At 45.5% G+C, this 12667-nt stretch overlaps 1 protein-coding gene across 3 annotated transcripts in view; it reads left to right on the top strand.

The window, feature by feature from the left end:
* The window catches only part of RNF220 (ring finger protein 220), a 231760-nt gene that overhangs the window by 176772 nt on the left and 42321 nt on the right, over positions 1-12667 (top strand). For 2 of the 3 annotated variants that reach the window (XM_054165290.1, XM_054165292.1), the window contains 2 exons: positions 5375-5496; positions 6523-6655. In XM_054165290.1, the coding sequence (XP_054021265.1) occupies positions 5375-5496; positions 6523-6655 (255 nt within the window). The remainder of the gene's footprint in view (positions 1-5374; positions 5497-6522; positions 6656-12667) is intronic. The other variant, XM_054165291.1, reaches the window with a different exon arrangement.

Raw genomic sequence — 12667 nt, 5'->3', positions numbered from 1 at the left:
TTGACTTAAATTGAGCTGTGAGTAAACTGAATGCATTTGCAAGCTCTGGAGCAGGAGATTAATGCTCTGTCTGTTAGATTCTCAGTTGAGTGTATCTGAACTTCCCTGTCAGCCTCAGTGAGTTAATCCTGCACCTCTCACCTGTGCTAAACTCACTTTGCAGAGGTGGTATCCTTGTGAACCCAGGAGCATGAGGTGCTGATTCCTGACAAAGCCATGTGATAAAGAAGGCATTTCTTTCATTTGCTTTATTTCCAGTGTTGCCAAACTGGAAAGTTTAAGCCACCCTATAAATTGATGCTTATGGAGTTCAGCAGTGCGGAGCGGGTTAGGTAGTCATTCAAAATTAGAGGCACAAAGTTAGGGGTCAGTGTATCAGAACGTGGATTCAGCAGGTTAAGTATGTGGTATCCTCAAGAGATTAGTTTCAGATTGAGGGTTGCTGGAAATGATCTGTATGGAAGCTTGGCCATGCAAATGTGAAAGCCCCACTGAGACCCTCCTGTGAATTTGGCCCTTAATGTTCCCTCTCAGGCAGTTGAGCAGCAGATTGTACATAAGGTCTGAAACAGATTAGTTCTTACTATCTGTTTTTCTTGAGATGGCTTTTTGTGCTCTGCCACTGCTACCTTTGTTCCCTTGGATTGGATGCTTTTGGATAAGCTATTCATCCAGAGAAACTTTTAGAATAGAATCAATAAGGTTGGAAAAGACCTCTGAGATCATCAAGTCCAACCTATCACCCAACACCTCATGACTACTAAACCATGGCTTCAAGTGCCACATCCAATCCCCTCTTGAACACCTCCAGGGACGGTGACTCCACCACCTCCCTGGGCAGCACATTCCAATGGTGAACGACTCTCTCTGTGAAGAACTTTCTCTTCACCTTGAGCCTAAACTTCTGGTGCAGCTTGAGACTGTGTCCTCTTGTTCTGGTGCTGGTTGCCTGGGAGAAGAGACCAACCACCACCTGTCTACAACCTCCTGTCAGGTAGTTGTAGAGAGCAACAGGGTCTCCCCTGAGCCTCCTCTTCTCCAGCCTAAGCAACCCCAGCTCCCTTAGCCTCCCCTCAGAGGGCTTGTGCTCAAGGCCTCTCACCAGCTTTGTTGCCATAAGATAGGTCTCACAAAGACAGGTGTAATTGCTCCTCAAAACTTCTCTAGTAGATTGGCAGAGAGCAGGTGCTCATTTTTGTGCTTGAGCATCTTTGAAATGTGGGGGTATGAGCAAAGCTGGCATTTTCAGTACCTTTGTAAAATAAATAGGTCCTTACCCAGCTCCTTCTGCACCTGTCTGGGAGGTTGACTCCCATTTTGGTGGTAACGCTGAGCTTTCCTCTCTGGGCTGACCTCTGTGGAGTTGGTCACTGTGCAGTTTGTGGCTGAACCATCACTAGCCTGTTTTGTGCTTTTGTAGCTGTAGAGTGGGGGAGGAACAAAGCTAGAGGTCTTCACTGTCACTGGGAAGGAGACAAAAATGTTTCCACTTTATTTGATTGGCCTGCCACTGCAGGAGCTGCTAATGATGTCTGCATGGGACTCAGGGGACCTTTCAAACTGGTGGAGGGAATCATAAGAGATATTGCTGGTAACTTAATCATCTCCTTTGATGCTGTGGTGTAGAGGCTTGTATAGTGATCACTGCTAGATGCTATGTGAGAGTAATTAGTGCCCTGTCCTGAAGGTGAATATTTGCTGTGGGAGGGGAGTACCAGAGAAACCTAAAATCCATTAGCTTTTCTCTCAGGAAGTTTCACTGGGCTGGAGAATAACATGATCTTTAGGCATTAATAAAGTTTAGCTTTCATGGGGACAACCTGTTGTGAGAAAAGATCCTTAGTCTCTTCTTGTCTGTAAGGCAGCAGTGGTGGTCTGGCTTCTCTCTGCACCCATGGGAAGGCAGGGGCCATTTTACCCTCAGCAGGCAGAGGCTGTGTTCAAATACAATTTGGCTCCTCTTATAGTGCAAGCAGCTTCTTACCTTGCATATCCCAACAGACCCTGTATTAAGAAAGAGAAGAGCAGTTCCTTTACCCAGCACAGCTCCTAGGTTAAGTCAGGACTATAACTGATGCCTCAGCCCTTGCAGAGGGTCCTAGTTCTTGCTCCACCTCCATGTGCTACTTTCTCTTTCATAATCTTTGGAGACTTAAACTCCTGGCGTTCAGTAACCTAAGGGAGAGCACGCATGTGCAGCAGGGCCAGTGTGTAGGGTAATGTACATCTGTTAGAAGTGAGGCCTTAGAGGTGCTGGAAGCTCTCTGATGGCCTAATAATAGTTATTAATGCTAATAAAAAATAGTGAACCTCCTCACCTGCTGGCAGAAGGCTGGAATAATAATTACAGAGTCTGTGTTCAGTTTGAGATAAGAATGGGTCAGCCTTATGCAAAAAATCTGCTTCCTTGAGCTTGTCCTCTTCTTGCATCCAGTCCTCTGCTGGCTGTGTTTCTATCTTCCTGAATTAGAAGAGGGAAAGGCTTCTTTTTTTCCCCTCTCCCATGCTCCTGCGACTGTAGCGAGGAGGAGAGGGATTAGTGAGCTAATTAGAAATGATCGCATCTATCAACACTAATTAGCAATCTTGTGGTCTCACTTGCGTGTTCTTTTGAGCTGCTCCCCTTCGGGACAGCACCACAATCGCCCCCTGCCTTTGGGGCCGCTCTGTCCCTTCTGCGCTGATTGGAAGTGATAGCCGCGCTGCGCGTCGTGTCGGGTAGGGACGGCGCTGCTCAGGATGTGCTTTCCAGGCTGCAACATTCCCTTTCGGTTTCTGCTGTCACCAGGGGCACCCTGGGCCTCTGTGGGCACAACAATGCCACCGCTGATGACCACAGAATGAAAATGGCAGGGGCATTTGTTTTCAACACCTCTTTCTTCCAATGGCTTTTTCACTTGTGGCATTGGAACGTAAGAGGCTGCTTCTTGGCAGAGCTAAATGAGGCAAGAGTCTGCCGAGGTTCTGTTCTTTGCACTAACATTTCAACAGCAGATTAGGTACTTGTTCTGGCAGAATGGTTGCAAAAATTTATCAGCACAAGACCTAAAACAAGTTTCCTTCCTTTTATCACTGTTACGGTGTATGAACTGCAGCTAGAAAAGGAGAAAGTTACAAATCCACCCGAACTTGCCAGGCAGATTGACTGAGCTGAATTGATTGGCCACGGGGAGTTCCACTGAAATAATTAAACTGCTCCTTCCCTGCGTTTCCCTTTTGAAAAACAGGATGAGGTGAGAGAAAGATGAGCCTGCAATCAGGGTAGCAAAGGCTTTGTTCCTGTGTTTTTCTGTAGTTAGTTAGATGTTTCCTGGTGAATGCTCAGGTCGTGTCTGATTCCAGCCTCCTCCCCTGTTCTGCGCTGGTTCTGTGGAGCTATTGAGGCAAGGAGAGAGCAGTCTTAACTTATGCGAAAGAGCCATGCTGGAGGATATAGGTATTCACTAAACCAGAACTCCAGAAGTCTCTCATGCACTGAAGTACAAACCAGCGTGGCTTAATTCTGACTGCTTCTGAAACAGAGCCAGATGGTGCTGCAGGGGGAGGAGGGATAGCGTTTGGGGGTTTAGGAAGGGGAGAGAAGACACAGAAGACACGTTGGGGGTTGTTGTTTTATTTGAAAATGGAACAGAATTCATCAGGGCACAATGAACTTAGCAGGAACACTTTGTAGTAGAAGGGAAACTATTAAAAATATCCCACTAGGAATACTGAAGTACTTGAAGTGTGTGGAGAGGCAGGTGGGCTATGGAGATGTCAGTGTGGTGCACTCAGCATGAGAGGGTTGTGAGAGTGGTGTGCATTTCCTTGAGTCTGTTGTTCTAAATGCCAGGTATCAAAAACACTCGTGTCTTGGTCTCAGGTTGCTGCCTCTTATTCTAGGAGCATCACTCTTGCAGAATTGTTTTCTTGATGCCAGGAGTGCATCTGTATTTGTTCAGTGAGGAAAAGAAATGTGCAGGGAATGATTTGAAGCTTTCTTAATCCTTGAGCATCAGAGAGTGTAGGGGATGACGAATACTTTTAATTCTGGATTGTGGAGAAGTATATCCTAACCCAGAGAGTCTTGACTCCAGGAAAGCCAACAAGAAAGCCTTGAAGGAGGCCTTCCCATTCTCTGTTGGTGTGTTCAGCTGTAACTTCATAATTCACTTTGTGATGTGCATGCACTTGGCTGATGCACTTCAGAAACCGATTGACAGAAACTTTCCTGTACCCTGGTCCTTCTCTTCCTGGTGCTCCAGCAGCTTTCTCTGACTCGTTGGCTGCAGGGAGCTGTTAATCCCACAGTATTTGGGCAGGAAGGCTTTCAGAGCATGCTGCAGTGCTCACAATGTCAGTAGCAATTTCTGGCTAACGCAGCTTTTTGGTGGTGTCATCTCTCATTATCACATGGGCTTTCCTTGGGCTTTTCCTTGTCTCTCATTCAGAATTTTGACCTTCCTTATTAATTAAACAGTGGATTTTCCGCAGCCAGTGATTGAGTTGTTCAGTAATACTTGCCTAAAGCCATCATAATAAAGGACAGAAGTTCTTTTTAATGCAAATGATTTGGTTCCAGATGTTTTGATCACATTAAATGATGGCTCAAATTAACCAGAGATTGGATTAAGCAACAGGCTACCTTGGCTGCTTTTTCTAATCATCGTGGTTCTTAACATGTTTGTTTCTCAGGGTGTGCCCTCAAGAAGGCAGTGTAGCCCCCCAGTTCTCCTCTACATTAAAATAGTGAAATAAAAATGAGAGAGACAGAAGCTATCTAGCATAGGTGCTGTTTTTCACAGAACAGATCTTCCCTCTCCATAAATGTTAGCTGCTGCTAAAACACTGCTCTCTCTCTTCTTTTGTGAGGTTCTGTGGTTGAATTATTCAGGGTGTACAGGGGACTTTCTGGTCCATCCAAGGCTTTTCAGGTACTACATCATCCTTCTATGACCTGAGCCAGGTTCTTGTGTGAGGAACAGATGCGTTGGTGGATGGGTCTCCAGCTTAGAAGGCAAAATCCAGAACAGGATTCAGTGGTTTGTTTGATCACTCAACTTTGAAAACAGTTTCAAGCTTACAGGAGAAAACTATTTAACCATTTGAATGACTTAACCTGAGGATGTGCAGCAGATATTCACTCTCCTAGATACTAAATTGTGAGTAGCTGTACAGGCAGCAGGTTTAATCTGGAAGGTGCTGGGTAACATCCTCTGTACTGTTTATATGGAGGTCAGAATGGGGAGTTGAAATGGGACTTTCTGGTGTGACATTTTAAACCCTTGGCAGAAATGGTATTATTTGGAGCTAAGCTAGTAAAAGAGAAGAGTGAATCTCCAAACTTGACATGTCTTCCCTTTTTTTGTCTCCCTTCTCTGGTTTCTCCATGCAGCTCGGATTGGGAAAATGAAACGGAGGAAGCAAGACGAAGGGCAGGTATGTCCCCTCTGCAGCCGACCTCTGTCAGGATCCGAGGAGGAGATGAGTAGGCATGTGGAACAATGCCTTGCAAAGGTAGAGGCGCAGCAGGATTGCCAGCTGCCATTCCCTTCTCCCTACTCCCAGCTTTTTCTGCAGTTGACCTAACACACGAGGCAGAAACTAACACTGCTGAGCTTGCAGGCAATGCTAACCATCTCCTTAAGATCTGTAGTCACTTCTCTTTGTCTTGGAAGATGGATTCTTCTGGATTTTTCTCCTGTGTTGCACTAGTAACTTTTTTACTTCATGTACCTTTTCACTGTTATTGAAGTCCTAAGTTGTAGACTGTGAAGGTAGAGCTGTTGAAGTTTATGAAGCCTTTTGTAGGGCTTCATGCTTCCTGCATGGCAAAGCAGGAAGAGTTCCTTCTCTACCTTTGACAGCATTAGAATTATTTTTGTTGTATTCTTTCATAGCAGACTGGCATTTGTAAATGTTTCTTGACCATCTTGCTCCAGGAAGTGCATTTGGGCAGAACCATTCTCTTGCTTTTCATCCCAGTGACAGCAAGAAAGAAGGAGGAACAAGACCTAGAGGGAGAGAGTTGTCTCATAGGGCTTTCTATGTTTGCTTCTGAGGAAAAGCCCACAATAGAAATGATCACAAATGCATTCTTGTTTCCTCAAGAGGTGCATGGTATAAAGAGAGGTGTCTTTTGATTAGTGTGTCCAAAAAAAATACGCTCTAGGAGAACATTCCTGCCAGGAGTCAAAGGAATGTGTGGTTTACATGATAGGGCAATTGTGCATGCAAGGCTGGGGACTGCATGTTGAAATGCACACCAGCATTGTGGTAGGAGCCAGAACTTACATTTCCATGTGTAAAAAATTATGAACCTTGCAAGTTGTTTTCATCTTAAGATTGTCAAGTCTCCCAGCACCCATGTACTTCTAGATTTAGCTCCCTGGGAATGGAAGTGGGAGTAGATGCCGCTGTCCCTTCTGTGCTTAGCTGCCCTGGGAACAGTCTAGCTTTTGTTACCCGTTCCACCATGAGTTACTAAATCCAGAGAGCTATTTCATGCATCTCAATGCTCTGCCCCTGCTTTACCCTGTGCAGAGAGAAGGTTCATGCATGACTGAGGATGACTCTGTGGACATCGAGAATGAGAATGGGAACCGCTTTGAAGAGTACGAGTGGTGCGGGCAGAAGAGGATACGAGCTACTACCCTCCTGGAGGGAGGATTTCGAGGTGCGCCAACTGGCTTGGGGGCCCTTGTACATCATTCTGCTGTGGAACTCAGTCGTTGCCTATCTTTAAAGGGAGGGACCTGGAGATTTGCCTTTCACGAAGGGTGGGACCTTCAGCCTTTGCCTGAACATGAAGTAATTTCAGCTTTCTGCCTCTCTTGAATGGTGAGAGTCAGAATGGGTGCAAATCTTGGAACAAAAAGCGTGTCCTTATTTCTGACTCCAGAAAGGTGACTGAAGAGGGAATGAGTAGGAACGGGTAGAGTGGGCAGATCATTTGGGGGAAAATAGCTTCCTGGGTGTTACATGTAGTAAGAAATACATGGAAATATATGAAGAGAGGGAAATAGAAATGAAATTGTAAAAATTCCCAGCCCGGAGTGACGAAAGCTGTGTATCAGCCCCCGGTGATGGATTGGAGGTGACAGCTAAGTCGCTTTAGCACCTGCATAAAATATTAAAAGGCCAGTTGTGCATTTATCACTCCATCCCTTTTAAGGTTGATAAATGAGAATCCAGGAACCTGCTCCGTGCCTCCAGCACTGCAAGCCCTTAGGGCTCTCAGACAAACACATTTTATTTTTCCTCCTCCTTCTGCTCCTTCCCCAGCGAGGGGGAAATCAGTTACTGAGGAGAGAGTGAATTATGGCAAAATTTGACCTCACGTGAGCTTTATTGGTGAATGTAATTTTAGCTAGAAACCTGTCCCCTTTCTTACATTCAGCCCTTTGGCCTCAAAGAGGAGGATTTACTAAACTGTTCGTTGGCATGAACTTGTGGCACTAAGCAGAGTTTCTCCCAAGCAATCCACGTAGCGCATGCCTAATGAGAGCGAGGGAATGCTGCCTCCCTCCATCCAGTAAAGAGGATGGGATGTGATCTCTTCCTGTATCAGCTTGGATTTTCATTTAAAATATGTCAAGGAGAAAAGCTGCTCTGTAAAGGAGTTGTACTTCAAAGCCAGCAGTGTACTTAGGGACATACTGGCACTCCTGATCTGTTCATACCTACCTCAGAAATTAAATTGTAGCTGCGCTGTAGCAGAGCAGATGGTCTGGAGCACAGAGGTGAAAGAGCAGCTTCTCTGGGTTTTAAAGGTTACCCAGTGAAGCTCACAGTGGTGCTTCCTGTGTCTGTAGCCTTACCTACAGTAGACTCTTTTGTGGCTGCCCAGAGAGTTATGTCTCTAAACAATTCCAGGAAGAGGTCTGAAGAGCCCATCCAGGGCCTTAGACTATGTTTATGTAGTACAATCACTGCAATCCATAGTGGGGAAGCATATTTGAGTGCCTCTATTGTTGTCACTGCTAGTCCTGATTAGAAAAAGCTGCTCAGTTCATTTCTGTGTTTTGTTGTACATGTCTAATTTCTTCCTTCATCCCCACTGAACACCTTCACCACCACTGGACACCTGGGTTTGGATCTTCTGCTTCCTTTGGTGTGGGCCTTGTGCTTTCTTCACACAATTAACATTCCCTGTTGGGTTTGAGTTAACTCGATGAATTGTGATGTGAACTTTTCATATTGCTTCAGTCATACAGAGACCCTCTGAAGTGTGGCTTCAGGTGGACAAAATGTGTGAAATTGATGCGACTGAGCTGTGTAAATACAAAGTACTTGCTCTTTGTTGCATTTCCTTTCCTATTTTAAGGAGTTCTCAAATGCATTAGCTTGCATTATATGGATCAGCTGCTTTCCCCCACCACAAAGTTAGATTCTAGTATCAGTCAGGGCTGTAACCTCTGCTAGATGGCTGCACAGGTATGGACAGGTACTTCTGTATTTCATACCCAGAAATAACCTTGGTTCCATCAGGAGATATGGGTTCTGTCTCTTCTTTCCCTTTTGAGACCTTTATGACACAGTCAAAAGCACTCAGTTACATGAACAGATTCAGCAAAGGACTGGAAGACTGGAAGTGTAGGGCACAGTTAAGTGCAGTTCTGAAACTCCCTAATTATCCTTATGAGAAGGCTTTTGGATTAGACTCCTTCCCTTTGTGGTACTGGATGAAAGGTTTCTGTAGATCAGCTTGCAAGCACAGGTAAGGAACCTCTCTATAGTATTTGTAGTGAGGAACATCCTCTCTGCACAGCTTCATGGTGACGGAGCCACTGAAGAAATTGCTTCACTGGAGCAGCTGGCAGGTCCCTCGTGAATGCATTTCTCCCTGCCCTTCCTCCTGTGAAGCACACCTGTGCTGGTAGTTGGGTTCAACAGCCACCATGCTTCTGTAGGGTGGTGTCCTCATCCCTAAACAGGGCAACCTCTTGTGCCCAGCTTTCTGCCTAGTACTTTGGGATGATCAGGTGATATCTGCAGGATACCTCCCTACTCTGCACAAGAAGCTTCTGTAAAATTTGAGAAGTCAGAGCAGAGCTGGAATGATCTCCCATAGTTGGCTGATTGTATTTCTTTCTAGGCAAGTTATACTTTTTCATGCTCCCATCCACAGATCTTGTGTTGTCTCTGACTGCTGGCATTCAGAGGCCTCCATCAGTCAGGGCTTATTTGTGTGCTCTCAGGTAGCCTTAAGGTGACTTGTCTTTTTCCCTTTCTCTGCCAGTGTTGATTCTTGCTTTACTTTAGGGACAGAATTATTAATTTATAGCCCTGAAGCACAGCATAACGTTTTGGAGATGCTTTCCAATGCTTAGAACTGCTTTGTCTGGAGTTGGCAAGGCCCTCGTTAACCCCTGTCACCCGAGGCTTTTTGTTTGGCTCTGTTCCCTTTGCTGAGAAGCAGCAGCGAAGTGGAAATCGAAGGCCTTTTATAATGCCAGACAGCCTTTGCCAGGCTACAGGGATGTCACCAGTGTCTAAAGAGATCACATGGGGAAATACATAAAACCAGAGGGGAAAACAGATGTCTGTGTGTCTCATTAATTTCAGTTTTATTGGTGTGTTGCTTTGAGGAGACGTCTCAGCTGGGTGAAGTGGGAGCAGGACACGGTGACCATCCTGCGTTGCATGAATTGGTCAGACCATTGGGCAGCATTACAGAAGTGACTTAACACAGGTCATTGGCTGCTGCTTTTGATTATTTTTGGTTTACAGAGAAAGTTCATGTCGCCCTCACTGCGAGGAAAACTATTTGCTAATTATATGAAAGATCCTCCCAAGTTCTCAGCTGGGGTAAAATTGGGAGATCTTAGAGTTTTTCTTCTTGAAAACAGGAAGGTCAGGGAAGCTAACAGCCCTGCTCATGTTTCCTGGAAGGTGGTCTAATACTTAGGAGCAATCACAAGCTGGAACTGTCACCTGTGTGGTTCCCAGGATGGTGTTTTACTGCTTCCAGAGCACTCATGGGGAGGACTTGCCCCTTTCAGCTGAAAGGCTGTCTTAGGAGGTGGAAATTCTGTGTCTTCTGTGTTGACATTACAGCTGCAAATCTCTAGTCAGGTCTAGTGAAGCAGAGCCATACCACCTCTTTTTGCTCACCATGGCTTTGCATACTTGAGGCAGCAGGTGGAGAGAACAGAAGATGTCATCAGGTAGAAATGTGATGTAACTGAGGAGTAGAGAGATCATTATGTGGTCTCTTAAACAGTTGGGTTTGGTGAACGTGTTGAGTCAGGAATTACTTACTTCTAGCTGTCCTCCTGGCTTCACTTGCTATTGCTTAATTTGCTTTAGTTTGCTTACCCAAAATGGATAATGCAGAATGTAAATGAAGATTGTTGGCAATTATATGGGACCTGGAGCTGCTTTGTTTGGTCCTGCCTGAGGTAACCAGTTTTAGGAGAGTTCTTGCTTCTCCTTGGGATAGGTGCAGAAGCCTACCAGCATGAAATACTGAGTGCTGCTTCAGTCAAGCTTGTTCTTCAAAGTGAAAAGCCATACAGATATAATAATCAAGTATTTCCCTCTCTCAGTACAGTGTCACAAGACTAAAATTTCTTTTGAAATGCTTGAACATTTGGTAACCATCTATCCCCATGTCTCTGAATCATCCCTCTCTGACACCCTTTGTTGCAGGCAATTATTTCATGCCATCTTTGTCTAATGAGTTTCTGTGTTTAGGAAGCCAACAAGGCTTCGCCAGGGAAAGCATCAAGTGGCTCCCTCTCTGATGTGTGGGCAGTTTTTTTTCATGCTCAGCATATTTGTAGCAATTCTTCTTTTCCTCTTCAGAATGGATGCACGCTACCCTCAGTGTTTACACTGTAAGGTTATCCCTTTAAAGAATTCCTGAGGGTAGTTCAAAAGGTTTTTTTTTCCCTTTGAAAGATTCAGTGTCTCTTTTTGTGTGTATGTCTCTTACTTGAAAGAAGGGAAGAGGAAGGGGGGGCAGTGGAAAAAAAAGTGCTTTATCTGAAAAGAATCACATCAGCTTCGCACTGATAGAAGCTGCTGTCATCTCTTAAACGGCTTAGCACAGTCAAAAGGCAGGAGGACTTAAAACAGTGTCTTACACAAGGATCGATGAGTGGAACACATAACTCGTAACTGCAGAAAAAAAAGCGGCGCGGGGGGAGAGATAACGGTAATGATTGCATTGAGGGAAGCTGGAGGGAGGCTTGTTCTTTGTAACACAGCTTCAAAGGTGTCTGGACCGGTGCCTAAGCAAACTGTCCTGTGAAGTCGCTGCCTCTGTAGGTCTAGGGAAAGTGGGGGTGATGCGTGCACCCTTCTGTTCTTTAGCAGACGGGACAAAGATCAGCAAAAGGCCAGGGTAGCGTCTCCCTTCTGCTGCTTTGGGTTTGAGGAGAGGATTTTGTCACTTGGTCTGTCCCCATCCATTCCGGGAAGGTGGCTTGTCCGGGAGAGGGGATGGCGGCAAGCAGCGGATGGGGAGCCGGGGCGGGGGGCCGGGATGTCAGTTTATCGATCGCACCTCAGTCAGGAGAGCTGCAGGCGCAGTGCTCTGAGCACGAGCGGCAGCGTGCTTAATGTGATTGAAAGGCAGTTAAAATGGCGGTGACCTTTTCAGGGGGAATTAGATTGCCTGCCAAGAGTGGTTAGAGGGAGTGATAACGCCAGCTTGAGGAAGCTGTCCAGTCTGCTTCAAAGGGAGAGAGACAGAGACAAGGAAAGCAAGCTAGCAGCAAGTACCATTTAAAGCACGAGCTGTGCGGCCTGATAGAACAGAGATTGCTGTCCTCTCTAGATATGAAAGAATTGAAGAAATGGAGGGAAGTTCTCTCCACCCAGCCTGTTCACTTCTCCCCACCAGGTCCACCACCAAAAAGCCTTCCTCTGGGCACAGTAGCAAGCTAGTCACTACTGCTCTTTTGGGTTTCTTTTTGTTCAGCAGATCAGTTACATCCGAAATAATACAGAAGAGAGAGAAACTCTGAAAATGTTAAAATGGTAAGCAGGGCATTTTTAGGGAAGGGTACTTTCTGAGAAAGATCAATATGGCAAGGGTCTGTCTGGTACATTGCAATACTCTTAAAGGAGGAGGAACACACAGGCATTACTCAATTGTTAAGTTTCTCTTTATTTCTCCATGCTGCCCTCCTCCCAAGATAGCAAAGGGCTTGTGTCTTGTGGTAGGTTGAGAGAGGGCTTAGCTCTCCCTCCTCCACAGAGTAAGAAACCACAGCTAACCCAGTCGAAGAGCAAAGCTATATATTTACAAGCATATATGGAAAGCAGGTTATATATAACACAATATATACAGGTATTTACAATATATACACAGAAATATACAGCAGAGAGAAATAACACAACAAAAATCCCTCCCCCAGGAGGGATCCCCTCCCTGTAACCCCCTCTCTCCCCCCCTACCTCCCTTTTTTCCCCAAAAAGGGGTTAGAGAGAAAGAAAGGCAAGTTATTAAGGGAAAGAGTTGTTAGCAAGCTTCAAAAGCCCATGCAGGATTAGTTTTTGCTTATCTGAAGGCCAACTCCAGCAGTTCGCAGAGAGAGCAGGCAGGGAGGACAAGCTGAAACCCAAACTCCCCCAACTCCCAAACCAAACTGAACTGAGGAAAAAAAAAAATTCCAACTGCTCCACAATCTAAAGTTGCATTTTATCCATGCACCAATGAAATTCGTTTAGAATATCA

The sequence above is a fragment of the Dryobates pubescens genome, chromosome 11 (assembly GCF_014839835.1).
Source record: "Dryobates pubescens isolate bDryPub1 chromosome 11, bDryPub1.pri, whole genome shotgun sequence".
In the NCBI taxonomy this organism is placed as follows: domain Eukaryota; kingdom Metazoa; phylum Chordata; class Aves; order Piciformes; family Picidae; genus Dryobates; species Dryobates pubescens.
The sequence above is the reverse complement of the archived record's forward strand: the minus strand, read 5'-3'. Positions and strand labels throughout refer to the sequence as shown.